The sequence below is a fragment of the Caenorhabditis briggsae genome, assembly GCF_000004555.2.
Source record: "Caenorhabditis briggsae complete genome, chrX, whole genome shotgun sequence".
Lineage (NCBI taxonomy): Eukaryota > Metazoa > Nematoda > Chromadorea > Rhabditida > Rhabditidae > Caenorhabditis > Caenorhabditis briggsae.
In genome coordinates, this window is record NC_013491.2 from 3,397,291 (window position 1) to 3,418,172 (window position 20,882).

Below are 20,882 nucleotides of genomic sequence, written 5' to 3' on the forward strand. Positions count from 1 at the left end.
AGTGGAGAAGCAAAGAATGGCAGAGAAAGCTGGAGAAACTGGGGACACAAAGGAATCGAGAATTATTGACGCCGTTGGCTTCTCTTGGGGGTGGCAGTGGTCTGCAATTAACGGTTGTTAGCAATTTATCTACTTTTAGTCAATAAGACTCACCTTTCTTCTCTTTGGAGTGGACTCCTCTTCTTCATCGTCGTCCCTGGTCTTCTTCCGGCTGACAGTAGAATATCTCGACAACTGAAAACTCAAATTTTTAAACACAAAGATTGAAGACAACTCACTTTATCAAAAGCTCTAATTTGAGCAGAACGGCGCTTCGGCTCGGTGTCCTTCTGTAATTTGTTGCAAATTTTTATTTAGAGTTACGTTTTTTTTTTCATTCGATTTTTATTTAGATCCATGTGAAAATTGCTTGGAATGAATTTAAAAAACTAACTCTCTTCCGTTGTTTCCGGCTACCGTCGTCGTCTGGAAGCTTGTCACAATTTGCGCACCAATAATTATCCTTGAACCCGGGGAATTCGGTCCAGGTGGTGTGCTTTGCATGATACCAGCAAAGACACCACCCGCACCGATAGTCCGTCGACTTCTTCTTGCCAGTGAGACTAGCCGGGAGTTTGCAACCGGGGCATACAAAGCACTAAATATCGATTTTTTAAATTCCGTCAAAATATTTATAACTTACGTCTTGCAATTCACTTTCCTCCTCTATTTTCGCCTCCTTATTTTGACGTCCGCGCTTCACAGCAGAAGCAGCTGGAGTTGATGCAGCTCTCTTGGTCTGCTGCAAAATATAGATTTCAAAACATATTTTCTTCGTAACGCATATCAACTTTTGGGTCCATATATGAAATGAAACTGTTACTAACCGGCTTGCGTCCGCTCTTTCTCTGAGGAGTGACTGCTGGTGTGGCTGGTGCGGCTGGGGCTGCTAGCGTTGCTTGTGCTGCAGGTGCTGCTTGTGTGCTTGGTTCTGCTGGTGTTTCTGGTGCAGCTGCTAGTGATTCTGATCCTGCTGGTGTTGCTGGTTCAGCTGCTGGTGATGCTGGTCCTGTTGGTCCTGTTGTTCCTACAGGCCCTGCTGTTCTTATTGGTCCTGCTGATTTTGATGGTGTTGCTGGTGCAGCTGCTGGTGATGTTTGTCCTGCCTTTCCTGCTGCTCCTACTGGTCCTGCTGATTTTGATGGTGTTGCTGGTGCAGCTGCTGGTGATGCTGGTCCAGTTGGTCCTGCTGGTCCTGTTGGTTCTGCTGATCCTACTGGTCCTACTGGTCCTGCTGGTCCTGCTGGCCCTGCTGTTCCTACTGGTCCTTCCGGTCCTGCTGGTTTTGCTGGTGTTTCTGGTGCTTCTGCTGGACGAAGAACCGGCGTTCGCTCTCTTTCATGGACAGAATCTTCTTGAACCGAAATTTCCGGAGATGGAGAGCGAGTGTCCTGAAATTCATGTTGATTCTATTTTTGATTAATATCCGTATGCAAGTAAGATCTCCAAGTAAGATCTCATTTCCAGCTCTTAAGAAACCATTCAACTTACCGATGGTTGAATTGTCTCCTCCTGCTCAACAGTTACTTCTGGCTCAAAAACTCCTGTATCCTCCGAAAATTTGACTTCTCGCTCACGCTGGAATTATGTTTTGTTTTATTTTATTTTTGTAGTTAGTGTAAGTCTAAAGAAAAATCTGAAACGAACCTGTTTAATTTCGTTCTCCAAAGTTCTTACTGGAGATGCTGCAGCTTGAATAAAACCCTTTGGCGCAAGAGGATCAGGAACAGCCTTTGGCGCTTCTTCTCTGACTGGAGCTGCGGCAGTAGCTTCTGGCTCGAAGGGAGCTGGATCAGCAGATGGAGCTTTTGGAGAAAAAGGCTTCTGAACAGCGGCTGGAGCTTCTGGAGAAAGACCCTTTGGAACCTCGGCAGAAGCTTCTGGGTTAAGGGCAACTGGAGCAACATATTGAGCTCCTAAAACAATAGGCTTTTGAACAGCGGCTGCAGCGAGTCGAGCAGAAAGCCGATCTAGAATTGCTTGAAGGTTTTGACGTCGACCATGGCAAGCTGCGACGCGTGGAATAGCAGTTGCTGGACGAGAACGAGCTGTGATTGCTGGAAGAACAAGCGCTGCATCTCCTGGAGCCGGTTGAGCTGGAGTTCCCTGAGTAAGCATCCCCGAAAGTGAAAGTGCTTCTTGGTGGGGGAGAGGGGCTTCCACGGAGGGAATAGAGCCAACAGCTGGGACCAGTATCGCTGGAGTTGGTGATGGTGGTACGAACAAAACATTCGCATTGACCATCTGAAAGGAGAAATGTTGTCTAATTCTTCTAAGTTGCTGGAATCAAAGAAAATCCGAGAACAAAAACTCACTTGATGTTGGTTTCCAATCATCAGCATCCTTCCTTCTGCAGTAGAACAACTAGGATGGTTTTTTAAAGCCAGCATGTGCAGCTGAAAAATTAAACTTCATACAATTCAGAAAAACTATGTAGAATTCAATATGCGAAAACGACTATTTTGACATGCCCTCCAGACATGTTTGATAGACTCGTGGATCAATTGGCCGCCTGAAAAATAATAAATTGAAAAAAAAAATCGATAGCGAGTAGAAAAAAAAATGACAAGGGCCGAAGTTCTAACAAGTTCTGAGAAGCGTGACCGCAATCTTAAAAAAATTGAAAATAAGAGAAAAGTGAGTGCTGCATTTGAAGTTCCCATCTGTCAGCAATAGGGATCGAAAATTGAGCATAACTGACTAGAAATGAGAGAAGAAGAAATCGCCCACGGTCTGTCCGGGGTATCAGGTTCCTGTTAATCAATATCACAATAATATATTTACTGTTATGAAAACCGGCTTAAATTGAAACAAACAAGTATTAAAGCCTAGAAATCAACCAAAACAACTTAAAGTTCTTAACGGAGTCTCTAGAAACCCGAGCCCAAGCAACAGCTCGCAATCAACACTAAAAACGAATTCAAATTGTGTTCGCGCGCAGAGCGGGATATGCGGAGTGTCGTTGCTTGGGAGGGGGGTACCTTCAAAATAGCTTGGAGGGTAACTGTGCCGAGTAAGAGAGAGCGAGTAGGAAGGCGGAGAGTTAGAGAGAAGTAGAGAGGGGGAAAACCATTATACCATATGCGCAATAGAGCGCTGTGGTACACACACTGCATCCAGAGCAAAAGTAGTTTGCAGACTTTCCGATACTTTCAGATAAGTTCCCTGAACTGGAAAAAAAATTGTAAATCTCACGTCGGAGATGCTGTGTCGCTATCAGTTGATCTACGATGGCGCAAGGTGCACATTTAATCTTAATTATCTCAGTTTCTATGAGAATTGTGGAAAAGTTGCCTTCTGAGAAAATTTCAGTGACTTTATGATAAACATTTTGCCAATTGATCATTTTTTGGTATGTTTTGCAGGAAATGAAATATATGGGCCTAAAAGTGACGGTTTTGGTTTTTCTTAGAGTATCTTGGATTCCTCAGAGTAAACTGAGACGTTTTTGGGTGAGTACATCCTCATTGGAATACGCCAGACGATATTTGGAACTGTTATTCTCGAATGATGTCGATTTTGTTTGATCATTAATGAATAGATATATTTTGTATCATTATTTCTTTTTATTGTTGAAATAAGTTCGATAAATTATTGAAAGTTCAGGAAAAAAGGACTTGGGATCGTTGGGACGAAGAGTTGGCAAAATAATGACATGGAAACGTTGAAACAGGTTGGGGGCGAAAATTAGTAAAAATCACTGTGATGAGATTAGGGAAATGAGAAATGCAGTTTTTCACAGGAAAACAAAATGATTTTAAGAGAGATATTGGTATTTTTTCGGAAGAATTCTTGGATCTTGAAAAGTAAAGCAGAAAAAATGAAACATGAAATGGGGCGAGAGCGATAGAAGAACTTGTAGCAATGTTCTAAAGTTCTAGATTCGAGGAGGAGAGCACTTTAAAGGGAAGGTCTTGGACAGAAACGGTGAGCTTAAAAGGATGGTCTTACAGGGAGAGTCTGAAAAAAAGTATGAAAATGAGAATTGACGAGAGGGACCAGTATGAAAAGACTGCACATTAGTAGAAGAACAGAGGAACAGAAGAGCAGAAAAAGAGCAGAAGAGCAGAAGAACCCGAACTGTTTTCTGTTTTCTGGAGATCCCACGGCTAGTTGAAATGCAGAGAAGGGCAGAGAAAGAAACTGGAGAAACATCGGAACAACACTATTGGCGACGTTGACTCCTCTTGGTGGTGGCAGTGGTCTGCAAAGAACGGTTGTTAGCAATTTATCTACTTTTAGTCAATAAGACTCACCTTTCTTCTTTTTGGAGTAACCTTTACTTCTTCTTCATCATCGTCCTCCTCCACTTCCTTCTTCCTCTTAGTAGAATACTTCGAAAGCTGAATACTCAAATTACTTTCACACAAATATTTGAGGTAACTCACGTTGTCGAAACCTCTGATTTGAGCAGAACGGCGCGGCGGCTCGGTAGCCTTCTGTAATTTGTTTCAGATTTTTACTAGAGCTTTATTCTGAAAAACTCAAAAAACTAACCCTCTTTCTCAGTTTTCGGCTCCCGTCGTCGTCAGGAAGCTTGTCGCAATTCGCACACCAGTATTGCCCTTCGTACTTGGGCCATTCGGTCCAGGTGGTGTGCTTTGCATGATACCAGCAAAGGCACCACCCGCACCGATAGTCCGTCGACTCCTTCTTGCCAGTGAGACCAGCCGGAAGTTTGCACCCGGGGCATACAAAGCACTAAAATATTTTTGAGATTTTTTCAAATTGTTTAGAGTTCTTACATCCTGCAGCTCGCTTTCCTCCTCTTTTGTCTTCTTGGGACGTCCCCGCTTCACAGGAGGAGCTGCTGGCGTTGGTGCAGCAGCCTGGCTTTTCTGCAAGAATACAGTTTTTATAATTTTCTTTGTAGAATATAATCTTTTGGTTCCATAAATGAGGTGAAACTGTGACTAACCGGTTTGCGTCCTCTCTTTCTTTGAGGTGTGGCTGCTGGTGTGGCTGGTGTAGCTGGAGTTGGTGCAACTGCCCAGCTCTTCTGAAAGAATACAGATTTTATAATTTTCTTTGTAGCATATTTTCTGGTTCCATAAATAAGATGATACTGTAACTAACCGGCTTTCGACCTCTTTTTCTTTGAGGAGTGGCTGCTGGTGTGGCGGGTGCTGCAGGTTCTGGCGTTGCTGGTGCAGCTACTGGTGCAGCTGCTGGTCCTGCTGCTGCTGGTGCTTGGACTAGAGCTCCTTGAATAGGAGCTGCTGGAGTTGAAGAGCGAGTCTGCTGAAATTGATGAAGATTATTTTTGTGAATCATATCCGTTTCTTTTCTAAGTAATATCTCATTTTCAAATTCTCAAACAACTTTCCAACTCACCGATGGTTGAATTGCCGCCTCCTGCTTGTCTTCTGAATCCTCCGCGGGTGGAAGTTCCCATCCAGGCTAAAAGTTGCAATGTTTCTCATTATATTCTTTAGAACGTTTTCAAACACGTTGATTCAACAAAAATTGTACCCACCGTTTTATAGTGATCCTCATTTCGAAAAACCATGGAACCGAAAACTTCCGAATCCTCGGAAAAATCTTCTTCTTGTTCACGAGCTGCTGTCGCAGCTTGAATCGAATCCTCTTCTTGAATTGGAACAACTGGAGCATCTGCCTCTATTGGAGCATCTGCCTCTGGAGCAGCGATCGCTTCAGGAGCATGATCCTCTGGGAGAGCCGCAAATTCTTCTGGGTCATAGGGAAGTAGATCAGCATATGCATCCTCTCGAAGAGCGGCTAGTTCATCAGGCTCAAGGGGTTCTAGATCAGCATTTGGATCCTCTAGAAAATCTGGAAGAGTCTCTGGTTCTTCTTTAATTTGAGCTTGTAGAAGAAAAGCCTCTGGTTCTTCTTCTTTAATTGGAGCTTGTAGAAGAAGAGCCTCTGGAAGAGCGGCTGGAGCTTCTTCTTTAATTGGAGCTTGTAGAGGAAGAGGCTCTGGAAGAGCGGCTGGAGCTTCTGGTTCAAGCGATGCTGGAACATCTTCTGGCTCTTCTTCCTTGATTGGAACTTCTGGAGCAACAGCATCTGGAAGAGCGGCTGGAGCTTCAGGAGCTGTGAAAGTTCTATCAGCGGCTGGAACGAGTCGAGAGGAAATTCGGTCCACAACTGCGTCTAGTTTTTGAGCTCGACCACGGCGAGCCGGTGCAGGTTGAGCTGGGGCTGATGGGCCCGGCTGAGATCTCCATGCTGCACCAACGAGGACCGTTCCTGGAGAATGTTGACCTGGGGCTGATGGGCCGGGCTGCGATGTAGATGCTGCAGGAACGAAGAGAACCGTTCCTGGAGCAGGAGCTCCCTGAGTGAGCATTCCTCGAAGAATGGGAGCTTCTTGGTGGGGGATTGGGGGCCTCGCGAGTATAACCAAAGGCGCAACTGGGGTCGGTGTCACTAGAGGTTGCGTTGGTACACGCAAGTTGGCAGCCTGAAAAGATAGATCATTTGAAAAATGATTTTTGATAAAAATGCGAGAATCAAAGAACCTGAAATGTAAGAAAACAAACTCACTCGGTGTGGGGCCGTTCTTCTTCTTCTTCTAGTTTGTCGAACCTTAGGTTGTCGAATGGAAGCCAAGGCGTTGGCCAAATCCCACTGCAAAATATACTTTTCAGGTATACTTAACTATTTGGTTGGCAGGAAAGTAACTGTCCATTTTTTTTATTAGTAAATAACACAAACACCAGAATAATCCAGAATTTGCAATATACACCGTCGTGATCCACAACATGTTGGCAATGTTCAGGTAACTTGTGGGTACCATCCCTCCAAAAGCCAGCTAGTGGCAAGTCAAAGTATCCCTCCAGTCCATTTTTTCAGGCATCAATTGTGTTAAAGTCCTTAAGCTCCAGATGACGTCGTATACTTTTGATTAACTAATGATCTGATAGAGCTGAATCAGGTCTTTAACGGGGGTAAAGGAGAACCATCCAGCCAATGCGGCTCAGGTACGTCGTGACTTTCCGTGAACATGAGGTTTTTTCATTTTTTACCTGAAGTCAAGTCAGACCTGAGCAGCTTCAGCGGGACCGTTCTCCCTTACTTACTTATAGTCCCGACTGAGCTCTATGAGATTATTGAATATTCGGAGAGATACAACCTCATCTAGAGAATCGAAAATTTGCACCATTTATGTGAAAAACAGGAAGAAATGAATACTTTGATTCGTGGCTAGCTGGCTTTTGAAGGTATTGTATCCACAAGTTATCAGAACATTGCCAACATGTCGTGGACCACGACGGTGCATACTGCTAATCTTGGATTAATCCTGCTTTTGTATTATTCACAAATAAAACAAGGGACAGTTTCTTTCCTGCCAACCTAATATTTCGGTCACTGAGGATTATATTCTAACGTTAACCACAAAAAAGTTAGACAGTCAAAAATTAAACCCACATCTTTGTCAGTAAAAATCACTGTCGAAGATGATGGATTATTCTGAAAGCGGCATAACTTGAGTGTGGCGATTTCGGAATCCTCTAATAAACTACGGTGAACTAAGGTTAAAGTACGGGTAAAAACATATGCTAGCACTCACCGCTGGAGATCCTGCATCTACGCCGATCAGTTTGACCAATTCTTGAGCCTGTAAGATTTTTAGTATGGCATAACTAGTATGGCATCAGTATAATTTTTGGGTTTTAAAATTTAGACGTTTTTTATTCAAGGTTTGAGTATTTTGATGTTTTAAGCATTTCAAGATGCTCATAACTCACCAGAAGGAAGTCGATCTCATTCGGAAACAAACGAACATTTCCGACATCTGTCGCTGTCACTCTATTGAGACGTGCTAATTGATCATCCTGTAAGAAACTTTGAATATTGATATTTTTCTCGTTTCCCAGAATACTCAAATTCTGAATGACGTTTTTTTTTGCCAAAGTAATTTATATAAAATTGTGCCGTGCATCAACAAAGCCCAGCCGGTGAAAATGCAACTCACGACATATTCTCCGAATAGTTCTTCATTGCCCCAATCGCCGTATTCGGTGTCTTGTTCATTCTGAAAAAGCCTTGGTCGTTACTATTCTCAAAGTTTGACATTGAACTTACGCAAAAATCAATAACCCATTCCGTGAACAATTCTAATGATATCTGTAAAAAAAATTATATATGAAGAGTAGCCAGACGTCGCCAGAGAATTACGAAATCGCTTTTATTTGAAATTCGAAATTTTGGAATATTACAAAAATTGTAAAATTGAAATTCCAAAACCTCAATAGTCCGGTTTTGAAATTTCAGGGACGGAATATCGGATGTTCTAAAAATTCAAATTTTGAAGGAAAAATTATATTTTCTCATCACAAAAACGCTGAAAACTGGTTAAATTGATGAGAAAATTTTGACGGCGCAAAAATATGAAAGGTATTTATGTTCGAGGCCCACAAGAAAATTGTTATAGTGCACATTTGACATACCGTAGTCCTGAAATCTCTAAATCCGAAAAAAACTTCAGAAATATTCTGACTGGAATTTCATTCTAATTTTTTCTCTGATGCTTGGAATATTTGAAACACCGAGTTTCGTTTCAAACATCCCTGCCCATGATTATGGCATATGGACCTTTTCAAATCAAAGGACTACCGAACCATCGTTCCTGCCTGAGCACCTCGACCCATCTGCTCTAATAGCCATTTAATGACGGCGCTTTTTTCTATAATCCCCCAATAAGGACCGTCCCAGATTCGCCTGTTCTTTTCTTTTCTTTCAAATTATTAGGAAACAAAAAAAGTAGACTCACGTGTTGATATTGTTGGTCAGTTCGCACATTCTGAAAAACTAATTTTTAAAAAATTTTGAAAATTATCAAAACTCACCTCTAACAGCTTATTAATATGGATCTCCAGGGGAGTTATTTCGGTTGGCTGAAAAATAAGATTGAAATTTTTTATACGTTTTGAATGATATTACCTTTCCATGTCCTCGAGACATTGTTGGTAGACTTGTGGACCAATTGGCTGCCTGAAAATAATAAATTCAGAAAAAAATCGATAGCGAAAATTTGAAAAAAGACAAAAAAGCTTGAATAACAACGGACAACGTTCTTTAAAAAATTGACAGCAGCCTTAAACGAAAAAGAGAAGAAAAGAGTGAGTCCTGCTATCTTATGAAGTTCACAATCACCGTCGTCAGCAATAGGGGGTCGAAAATTGAGAAATATTGACTAGAAATGTGAGAAAAAGAGTGAGTGGAAGAAAGAGGAAGGAGAAAGAGAAGAGGAAGAGAAGAGAAACGAAACATGACATGTGGAGGGGAGGGCTGTGGTATACACCCTGCCTCTGTGCAAAGAGAATGAGAACAGAAGAGACGCAGAGAATAGTATTACTGGCCATCCAACAAAGAATTCTGCCTTCTTGTTGACCCCAGTGTGCGGTTCCAAGCACTAGGGTGGTGTGATGGACAGCACAAAGAAAAGACACATCTGTTCGTAAGATGCGAAGGGATAACGGAGTGTCGTTGCAAAAATAAGGAGCCTTTGAATAAATTTGGCGGATACGTGCTCCAGGAAAGTTTCAAACAAAAAGTGTAAAATTTCCTCTTGAATCTTTCCCCTCTGAAATCTTCAAACTTTTTCTTTTTCGACAGTTTCAAAACTTTCAAATTTTGAAATTTTGACCCAGCCCGGAGAATGAAAATTATGGGTTCTGGTTTCAATTGAGTAAAATAGAACAATTTCAAAATATATGAGAAAGGTATACATTGCGATAGGTGTTAGTCGGTGAGAATCTAGGTCAGAGAAATATATAGGGTTCTTTTAAAAGAAAACAAGGAATAAAAAAAGAAAGAAGACTATCAAATAAGATGAATGTGGGCAGATGGACAGGCAGGGAAACCAGTTCTCTTCTTTTTGAATACGGCCGTGAAGGAGGTCACGCGATTATAGGATATTTGAAACTTGCAAAAAAACAGTAGAATAATTATATACAGTTCTGGCCGGTTTTTAAGTTTCCGATCACTTTGAAAATTTTGAAGGGTGTAAAACAGACCTAGATGAAAATCTTTGCAGTAACAGGTTTTCAGTAATTTGCCGATTTCTGAAGGACACTTGCTTTTTTCACCGTTTTCAGCACAAAAACTGAAAAAAAGATGTCCTTCAAAAATCGGCAAATCACGGATAAACTATAATTTTTCAAAAAGTTCTGTAAACGCAAGCTGTTAAATCTCGATCTGTTTTATACTTTCCAATAATTTCCAGGTGATAGGACACTTGACAGCCGAGCTGAAGACTTCTAAAAATGGTCAACATCAACTGGAAAACACGTTTTTCCATATATTTATGACTAGAACTGAACATATATTTTTCTTCAAATTTAAGTATTTCTCGATTGCGTTCACTTCATTCGCTTTTTTCAACCTAAGTTATTAAATGCGAGTTCTAAGCTTCATTCAAAAAGTCAGTAGCGGAAAATAAGCCAAATGAATTTGCATTTCATGTACAGAGAAAATTGTACAGGGGAAAAAAAGTACAAGAGAAAATGTACAGAGAAACAATGGTTGAGATTTATTTCTTCATTTTCTTAAGCTTCTCGTAGTGAGCGACCATGTTGCCCATAGCGGCAGCGGCACGCTCGTAGTCTCCAGACTCCTGAAGTCTCAGATTTACATTATAAAATAAATTCTTATTGATTCTCACCAGATCTTCTCTGATCGACCTGAGCTCAGCGTCGGTCAACTTCGCAGAAGCTTTGTAAGCCAGAAGAGCACGAAAGTGATCGGTTAGATCAGCAGCCTGAAAATTGAATTGCGAGTAGTGTGATTTAAAATTTGAGACTCACATGTTTCATGGTAGACTCTCTGATTATTTCTTGCAGCACGTCTTTCTTGCCTTGATTCTTGTCTTGATTCTTGCGCACCTGAAAATTTTTAATTCAATATTCCGAGAACACACATTTTTCTCTTACCTCCTCCATGCACAATTTTTTGAGAGAAAGCTTATATCCAACATCTGCCACAATTGGATCGACTTGGATTTTTGGGATGTCGGCGGCTGGGGCGTTGACCAAAGGCTCTTCGGCCAACTCTTGCGACTTCACCAATGGCACTTCGGCTACTGGAGCCTTGTAAAATGGTCCTTTGAAGATTGGAGCTTCAACTGGCCCAGCACACGAAGCTTTTGCTTGCTGGTATACATCTCTTGGCAAGTAGTAGGATGGTCTATAGTAGTCATTAGTTGGCGTATAACCACCATTAATTGCCGTCCACTTTTCCAATTGATCATCCATCGGTCCCTTTCTGACAAACTCGTTGGTTTTCTTCATTGATGGATGCAACGAGATTGCACCACTGCAGAGTACGTTGCATGGCATGTAGTGACGTGGCGGCTCCATGGTAACAGAACAAGCACGCATCTGTTTCATGATATTGTCAAGTTCTTCGGCTTCCGACATCAAAGCCTTCAGAAGGTCCTCGCACTTCTTGCTTTTCTCACTGGCAGCCAGAGCCAGCTTACGGTACTTTGTAGCCTCATCCAAACGCTCTGCCAACTTGAGGTTTTCCATCTCATGTTTCATCCTCTCAGTTTTCATTATTGTGTCACCGAGATTGTCGAGAAGCGGGACCATTTTATCAGCATGAACCGTTTCGAGCAACTCTTCCCATTCTTTTATAAGGCGTTTGCGATTCTTCAAGTCTCTCTGAAAACTAAAACTATCACTATACACGGAACAGACCAATGAAATATACAAAAATGCTTTTTTCAGTTGGTTTTCGGCAAGTTTGACCAATTTCAGAAGTCTGGAGCTCTACTATCAAGGTTCTGAACACCTTGAAAATTTTGGAGAAGGTAAAACCTGCTAAAAATGGTCAAAATGACCGGAAATCAACTGAAAATTAAAAATACACATGCCTACCTCAGCAATAAGTTGCTCTCCTAGAGCTTGAACTTCCATTGTCTTCATATTTGTCTTCTCCTTGATGGTGTTCACCATCTTGCCTATGTCTTCATAGCTCAACATCTCCGGATTCTTGTGTCCGAACGCCTTCAGAATCTCTCGATCCCTATGGGTGTTGTGGAGATACTTCTGCTGATAGTGTTTTTCTACATTTCCGATTTCTTGCGCAGTTCTCTCCTTCACAATCCGACGCTGCTCCTTCTGCTCAGCTTTTTCCTTCATAACCCGACGTTTCTCCTCCTGGTAAGCCTTCATCGATCCAGAGCCGGTCCTGGAGCACTCCTGGAAAAATTTGAAAACTTTGTTGATTAATCTTCAAACATCTACTCACTTGATTAGGATATTTAGACGTCTGCGGTTGCATCAGCAACCATTCACGCCTGAATGCATCCATGGGTTCATCATCTTTAGCACCACTTTTTAGCGCTCCAAATACATAGGGCATCCGTGGGGTATTGGCTTCCAAACCAGCAGATTCACTGTTCTTTGATGATGATCCGTGGCTAGAACTTGATGGCGAACTGGTGACAGCATCATCAGAGGCTCCCTTCGTTGGCTTAGCCATCTTCATTGCCTCAACCCACTTGCCGATCAACTGCAAATAAAAATTTTTAGCTGAAGTTTCCAGAACCACAATATCTTACATGTTTGAAAACAACCAGGTCGGACTTGCATTGAAGCAAGTCGCTGAAGATTTCCTGAGCATATTTGCTCGAAGCCTTTCCTGCTTGTTTCAAGCTATCCAGTACCGTGAGCAGCTTTTGTTCGCGCTGCCCCAACTCGGTGATCTCAGATTGGCTGGCAATGATTCTCTCCATTGCGTCCGGATAACGAACAAGCCATTCGGTCTCAATACGAGCCTTCGATTCAGGACATTCGTCAGCAAAGAACTTGTCGTTCGGTTGAGCCATAGTTTTAGGCAGATTGTTCACGTTTCTGAAAATTCGAATTTTGAATTAGGGAAAATGCGACTTGCTGAAAAAATTAGAAAATATGAAGAAAGTCAATAAATCGCAAATTCGTGGTGTTGGCTGAATGCGCGTCGGATAATGTGTCCATGTAGGCAGAATGGGGACCAGAAGCACAAACACCGACAGCGAACTCTGAGTTAGAGACCAGAGAAGCTAGAGAACAGTCGGAGAGAAAGAGATTGTCTTGTGACTACCGTAGTTGGCTGAAGACGTTAGGGAGAATGGAGAAATTACGACTTTCTAGAGCGGAGGCGATGAATGACGAGAAGTCGTTTTTGTGGGGGACCGGTGAGGCTAATGTGAATGGATTTTTTTGGAGCTATTTGGGTGGAATTCAAAGTGACGTATACCTTTTTCTTCAATAAAAGAGCTCAATTATCTCGATTCCTTCAAATTGTATCTTTAAGTTTTCAACAGATAGATTATTTATCATAATATCGCCATAATTTATCAGTTGACATATTTCTGATATCTCTCATAGGAACAGAAATATTCGAGCTAAAATGCGTAGGGTGGGCTCTATCAGAGAAAGTACGGTACCTGCTACATCTGGTTTCAGAACGAGTAGTTAAACTATGCACGCTCTCCCACAGAACAATTCCGTACTACAAATTAATTTTTGATCTACAGAAATAAATTTTGGCGCGATCACAGTTGCAGGTCTAAAACCATAATTTCAGAATTTTTTATCTGATTTTGTGGAGTTCCAAGATGATTCAAATGATTCTTAATAAATTAATTAGTGGTTATAGATTCATGTATGGTCGTTTTCCGGAAGAAAAATATGTCAAAAATGGTAATTTTTGAAAGTTTTTTACAGAAAAAATCTATCTCCTCTTTCAGTTTTTGACATTTCTAGGAGTTCTATATCTCAAAAAAACCGCAATTATTTTCTCTACATTTTCTATGGACGAATTTTTAATTTGTCTGATAAATTTTTTTATAATCAAAAAAAAAACTCAAAAATGCTATTTTGTGCAATTTCATGAGGTTTTTGAATTATAAAAAAAGTTTTTAGAACTCAGACGCGCAGACGAAAAAAAGTTTTTAGAACTCCTAGAAATGTCAAAAACTGAAAGGGGAGATAGATTTTTTTCTGTAAAAAACTTTCAAAATGACCTTTTTTGAAAATTTTTTCTTCCGGAAAACGACCATACATGAATCTATAACCACTAATTAATTTTTTAAAAATCATTTGAATCATCTTGGAACTCCACAAAATCAGATAAAAAATTCAGAATATATGGTTTTAGACCTGCAATTGTGATCGCGCCAAACTTTTTTTCTGTAGATCAAAAATTAATTTGCAGTTCGGAAATGTTCTGTGGGAGAGTGTGCTATGCATGAATCAAAGATTCGCAAAATAGCAATTTCCAAAACTACCTCTCCAACAAAATCTGGAACATTCTCGGAAACACGAAATCAAAATGAAGGCGCTCTGAAAAAGGAAAAGAACCCATGGCGCTCTGCCGAATGCACGTCGGATAGAGAGCCGGCGCCATGGAGGACAGGGACATGCGAGCCCGACGACAACGATGTCGGTGACAGAGAAACTAAATTGAGCAGCAAATGAAGAGTAAAGAAACAACAAATACGACGTAGAAGACAAAAAAGAAGCAGTGAGACTACTGTAGCTCGAAGCAGTTTTATTGAAAATCCATACGATGGTGGCGCTGTGCAGAAGCGCGTCTGACTCTGAGCTGCGAGACGACGAATAAAACGAGCAGAGAATGTGAAATTCGAAAGCACTCTAGTTGCTGAAAGAATTGTTAGAGCAGGAGCAATATAGAGAGATAGCAATACTCACGAAACCATAGCATCTAGTCAGAAACTAGATGAGAGAGGAAGTGTGAGGAAAAAGGACAGAATGAGACAGACAAGTAAAACAAAAGAAGAGAGAGTATACAGGGTGCGGCAAAAGTTCTGTTACCAAAAGAAAACGTCATAACTTCTCGAAAAATAGTCGAATCAGCTTCAAATTTCAACAGGACTTTATTAAAGAGATTTGTGACGAAATTAGATCATAGTTGTTGGCTTCTGACAGCTCTGTTTCTGATGGCGGGGCTCAATGTCTTCGAGTAAAGTTTATAATGGCATGGGGGTGATCTGCTGGCAAATGATGCAATTCCGCGGAAGGAATTTGTTCGAGAGCATCCAAAAGCGTGTTAAATCAAATTTGAACATTTGCTTAAAGAGTTCTATGTACGGAAATCCCAATCGGATTGTGACCTGACTAGAGACAGGCCATCCTTTTTCGACCGAATTGGAGAAATTGGCTTGGAACTCCTGTTGAACGCGTTTTGCCGTCTCAGCAGGGGCTACATCTTTCTAGGAAGTCTCAATTTGCTTTGGAAAGTTAGACAATAAATTAGACAGTATGATTTTTACTAGAAGTAGTCTTCTTGGTAGACTTTCAGACCTACCTCCACCGAAAACAGTGGTTTTTTCTCATTTGAAGTGATTTCTCCAAAAGTCATGGTTTGCTGAGAATTTGCTGCCCAGAGAATCAACATACCATTACTGTTTGATAGCCAAGGGCATTGTGCCTATACATGATAATTTTTAGAATTGAGTTTTGCTTCTAAGCGGAACAGTGTCTCGCAGAGGTACAGAAAGTAGTGCCATTTTTGTAAAAATTGAGCTAGGAACATGAAACTTTGCACAATCACCAATGAAGAGACTGGGAAAAATACAAACATAAAATCAATGCACGAAAAGTGCGTCAGAGCGCGCCAGCTTGAGTCAAATCGTGGTAACAGAACTTTTGCCGCACCCAGTTGCTATGCAGAAACGCTTGAAATATAGCGTGGGCACCAAAGCACACAAGCCGTTCTTGAGCTAAAAAACAGAGATGCGACTTAGAGATAGGAAAGGATACTGTAGCTTCAGATTCATGATGTAGCTTCAGATTCAATACTATTTGAAAAATTCAGAAGCAAAAGAAAGATTATTTCATAACATGTGAATAGTTAAGAATTTATTTCCCGAGAGAGGAAATTCAAAGCGTCTCTGTTATTTAAGAAAACAGAGAAAACAGAAATGGTGAGCATTATCAGGTGAGCATATCAATTATTTTACCCGTAGAAAAATTAATGATAACACGATTGCGTCGAAAACATGCTGACCACTAAAAATTGAGTTTATACACTCGGTTTGAGCCCATTTTGAAAAACAGATCAAAGGAGCAGAATATTTGATAACTGGAAAAAAACAGAGAAACTGGATTTATAATCATTGATAAGTTAATCGGCAAAACTTGAGCCATGAAAGAAAAAAAATAACAGAGCAAGAAATTCAATGAATATTGAAAGTCTGTAAGCCTATGATGCTGGGGAACTGACAAATTGTAATATGGTTGAGAAATCAAGTTTTGCAAAAACTACTAAGGTTGATAACAATTTTGAAAAAAAGAAATTATATTTTCTAGACCACGACTGGAAAAAAATATCGGAATACGTCACCTCCCGGTAGATATGTCGAACAAAGCAGTGTGCAACTTTAAAGAGAAAAGGAGAGAGCTGAAAATTCGCCGCTCGAGATATTGGAAATCTATAGCTTCTGGTGTCGTGCAGAAATGCGCGTGAGATGAAGTGTGAGAGCACGACGTCGCGAGAAACGTAAGAGACGGAGAACATGGAAGGCGTTTGAAATGACGATGAGGAAAAAAAGAGGACAAGGACGGAGGCAGAGACGAAGAAAAATGTTTGGAAGAGGAAGACGAAGAGGAACACGAACGTGATTGAAGACAAGGAAAAAAGAAAATGTTAATGTGGGCTACTGTATAGGAGAAATGTAAATCCCAGTGAGAAATCAATGATTATTTTGGGAAGTTAGGTAAAAACAACTAGTTTAGGGTATTTTTACTCTGTAAATTATGAAATCGGGACCGCAGAATTGGGATTTTGGCTAGAGCTCTCAGAATGTATCAGTAACCTGACATTACTGCATTCTCTCTATTCTTCATTCTAAAACCTACAGAAATAAACGTAAAGTGAAGTTTTAGAATTACAAAAAATAGAAAAATAAGATTTTGTAGTCCTGAAAATGCCATTTTCAATCTAATCCTTTCCGCACAAAATTCGTATAGTAGGTACCTTTTCCAAGATTGATTTTCATACGAATTGACATTCAAAAAAGCTTCTTGAGCCCAAATTGGATTTCTTAGAAGATTAGTACAGTTTTAATTGTATGTTTTGATTAGAAGGGAGGAACTGCGGAGCCTTTAAGAAAGCCACGAAAGCAAAATATAAGATAATTATCATCAAACTTGTTCAGGTTCACAACATTGCAAAAGTTTCACTCCATGAACTCCTCATAGTGTCTATGTGAGAACGAATCCTATTTTTTAATCGTCGCCGGCTGATGTAAATGACCTTCGCCGTCCAACGGACAGCTAGCGAAAGATGGAACGGTTTTGAAAACTTTGGAATTTCCTCAAAAAAGAAAAGATGGCATTTGAGATAATGAAAATTGTAAGAAACGTCAAAGGTGTGAGACCTTTTAGACATTCAAGCCAAATTGGAACAAAATCAATTGCCTCATATTGTTTTTAAAAGAGAATAACTAAATTTTTGAGTGCGCACTGAGCCGAATATGCAGCACGTTGTCCTTGGAAACAACGCGATTCTGTGGGAATCTCCATGGTTTATCGGCTCCCATCTGCTCTATCGTCTTCATATGTTCCCCTTCGCATCGTTGGTGTCGTGACGGCGCCAAAAAAGGAAATTGAAGCAGAAGAGCGGAGTGCCAAGCTATGATATATTCATTCAGGGGTCTGAGGTGATGTAATAGAAGAAAAAAAAACATTGGTACTGTGGTAAAATCGAAGCTTAGAATCAGGTTTACGTGTATTAATGGCAATGATAATAAAAAAGATCAGATACACAGGTGGAATCCGAACGGATACGTTTAGGTGTCAGCTAGGTATTGTGCCTATAACGAATCCATTACTGAGGACTTTACAAATCTCAACTTCGAATCACAGATCAGTTTTTTGAATATTTGCTAACGGATATGTAGCTTGAAGGACAGAACACGGATTAATGTACAGCGATCAAAAAATGAAAAACATGAAGACTTGAATTTGAGAGCTCACCGATAGAGGTGTCGAGTTGCTGGCAGCTGATGTGACAGATATGGTTGCGAAAATTGCGCCGCTGACCTACAGGAACAACAATTTTTGGCGATAGTTTCAGAGATTGGAATGGTCCCGCTACGATCAGATAAATAACATGATTTTATTTTGCCGATACACAGTTTTTTTCTTTTGAAATCTTTTTTCGAAGTTGTTCCGTATTCCGAGGTTCCATAAAAAAATCAAGACGACACATTAACTCCGTGAATGGTGATTTTTTTTCTTAACTAGAATTTTCCATCATCTTCCAATTCACACAGTGAGCAGTATACATACCCACATTCATACGATAAGAGCCATTCCCCATTCTCTCCTCGTATACTTTCCTGTTCCGCGGACAAACGCAAACGCGCTCTATTGCGAACGCGCACTTTCACAGTCGCGCTAGTGATTTTAACCAATTATTGAATTGTTTTGCGACCGATCCCATGCTATTTTTTGTGGAAAAAATGATTTTTCAAAAAATATTTTCTACGTAAAACAGTGTTTTGAATTTCCTCACGATTAAAATACAGCAATTATATTTTTTGGTGTAGATAACAATATAGTCATTGAATATCAGTTTTAATTTTGTTCTGGCTCGAATTAAAACATGTATTAATATGTGTAAGTCCGTTTTTGTTATTGCGAAAGGGCTGACCTACTTCCTAATTTAAAAAAATCTACAAAAACTATTAATTTCTCAATTTCTCACAATTTCTTTCATCCAAAGCGAATAATGATTGTAAAGATCTTTTTAGTTTTCCTTTGGTTTTTCCGAACATTTTCTCGGTTTTACACATTCTTACATTCGTCTCGAACAGCGCCCAAGAAGTGCAGTCGATATTTTCTTTTTCATTTCCTGCTTCATAAACTGGACCATCAAATTTTACAGCATGGAAAAACTCGCTCAACTTGCCAACGCAAAGAAAAACATTCGTGCCACCTTCATCGATGCACTAATCAAAAGTTCACACAGTCTTCAGATTGTTGCACCAGAGAAGGTTGAGAAGGTTGAAGAGGATGACGAGGAAAGTATTCCACAATGCTCTAAAACTGCAAAAGGCGTTTCTATGTTTCACACAGCGAAATTTATTGTTGATGCAACGGTGAGCGATTTTTTCTGTCAGAAATGATTTTTAAGAATCATATCTTTCAGAAAGATCCTATTGTTTGCTGTGAATGCAAGAAGGAGTTCTACAACCCTACCAGATTTGCTGACCACGTTATTGACCACGAAAGAAACGTGAAAATTCGAAACATATGCCGTTTAACACAAACGATCCCAATCAAATCGCAAGCCATTTTAGCTGAAAGTTTGAGGCGACGGGATTTGAAGACATTCATCAGAAAGTTGGTTTCCCAAATTTCATCAACTCAATTTTCAATTACTTTTTCCAGAGGATTCGAAAATTGTCCCAGCGAACTTAAATGCTCAATGATTTCTCCAATGTTCAAGTACCTGGGCAACAGAGACCTGAAAGTATATTTGGGTCCTGTTCCGAACAAACCAGAGCTTATCAGTGTGCAGTTATCTGTAAGACTCACAACTTCTTACTAATTTCGCTGAAACGTTGATAATTCTAGATTCATCGTAAGAAGCACAACGTCCACTTTGACATTTCATCTATTCAACGAAAAATAATCCAATTGCGGAGACAAAAACAACAGAGAATCCAAATAAAGTATGTTCCATGCTTCGAAAAATTAAAAATGCTCATTATTCAGAGAGGAAGCTAAATTTGCGAGCGAGTGTATCCAGCAGATAGCTATCCCGGATATTGTCTTGAAACAGCGTACCAAGGAGGAATCCACATGCCTCGCTAAAGCTCTAAGTCTTCCAGAAGGTTTTACTCAGGATCAACTCATGATGGCTATTTCGAAGATGGATGGTTACAAACCTAGCCCACCAAAGTGAGTTTGAAGAGTTAAATCGCTTGAGGTTTTAAAAAGGTGGAACTAAAATCATTCGATAGACTATGGCAGCTCGGCTCTTTCTGGGAAAAACTGTCCCAAGGTGAGACCGCTGGTCCCATTTTCACCCAGATAATCTAAACGATTTGCTAATGTTCACATCACGGTCCTAAGGTTCCGATCACGATCCCCAATGTCATAACCCAGCGCTGAGACAACAGTCCCAACCTGACATAACCTTCTGAATTGTCCTCATGGATTGTGTCTCTCATATCGTATAAGAGCCATCCCAACTTGGGCCCACCTAGGGACCGTTCTCCTTGAATAGAGCCGACAGTTTTTGCTGAAAGTATTATCTTAATGAAGAACAGATTTTTACTAGAACTATTTTTAGGGAAGAAGCCTCGGCAGGAGTCTCAATGAATGGAAGAAAACGCCACTATACACAGTCCCGCGATTATTTCTCAATTACTGCAAAACGTCCATGCACAAGTCAGAAAATGGAGCAAGAAGAGGAGGACGACGACTTTGAAGATGCTCTTGAATGAATCGCTAGTGGATATGATATTTTTTAGATCTTGAGCTTGTTTTTCGCCTTTTTCCCCTGTTTCGTAGTTTGAGCCTTTTTTGTCGCCTTCTCTGTAATCTTAGATATCACCAGTTTTGTAGTTTCTCAATGATTTTTTGGAGCTTTATTAATTAATATACCGCAGTTAATTTCCGATGTGTTTTCTATCCCTTTTTCCAGAACTTTTTTTTCCATATTACTGCCAACTTCTTTCAAAAACAATAATTCAATTTTCTGCAACTCACAAACATTCTCTCACCTGATATCAATCGATTAATAAATTTCCTAGCACTGTTTCTTCATTTTGAAAAATTAAGCATCACAATTTAGAAGCTGAGATCATAAATGCTTGCATATCACAACCGTTAGTTAGTTATCATCCTATA

The 20,882-nt window shown here is 40.3% G+C and overlaps 3 protein-coding genes across 3 annotated transcripts; 1 reads left to right on the forward strand and 2 right to left on the reverse strand.

The window, feature by feature from the left end:
• Positions 1–62: 62 nt before the first annotated feature.
• CBG01919 lies at positions 63–8,970 on the reverse strand (the record flags this gene model as incomplete). Its single annotated transcript, XM_045238982.1, has 25 exons — positions 63–101; positions 154–234; positions 279–329; positions 434–637; positions 683–781; positions 867–1,430; positions 1,531–1,617; positions 1,687–2,283; positions 2,355–2,435; positions 4,206–4,223; positions 4,296–4,478; positions 4,537–4,740; positions 4,785–4,877; positions 4,958–5,038; positions 5,116–5,280; positions 5,374–5,439; positions 5,516–6,466; positions 6,550–6,633; positions 7,577–7,624; positions 7,755–7,841; positions 7,982–8,041; positions 8,092–8,133; positions 8,780–8,809; positions 8,856–8,903; positions 8,950–8,970. The coding sequence occupies 25 exons, from the start codon at positions 8,968–8,970 to the stop codon at positions 63–65; spliced, it is 3,984 nt and encodes a 1,327-aa protein (XP_045091978.1).
• A 1,570-nt stretch (positions 8,971–10,540) lies between these two features.
• On the reverse strand, positions 10,541–14,721 carry CBG27477 (the record flags this gene model as incomplete). Its single annotated transcript, XM_045238983.1, has 9 exons — positions 10,541–10,624; positions 10,673–10,768; positions 10,815–10,892; positions 10,941–11,672; positions 11,889–12,212; positions 12,262–12,525; positions 12,575–12,866; positions 14,565–14,658; positions 14,709–14,721. The coding sequence occupies 9 exons, from the start codon at positions 14,719–14,721 to the stop codon at positions 10,541–10,543; spliced, it is 1,977 nt and encodes a 658-aa protein (XP_045098045.1).
• Positions 14,722–18,910: 4,189 nt separating this feature from the next.
• Positions 18,911–20,476, forward strand: CBG01922 (the record flags this gene model as incomplete). Its single annotated transcript, XM_002643684.1, has 6 exons — positions 18,911–19,123; positions 19,174–19,367; positions 19,416–19,551; positions 19,602–19,699; positions 19,743–19,928; positions 20,323–20,476. 6 exons carry the CDS (start codon positions 18,911–18,913, stop codon positions 20,474–20,476), a joined length of 981 nt encoding a protein of 326 aa, XP_002643730.1.
• Between the last annotated feature and the right edge of the window lie 406 nt (positions 20,477–20,882).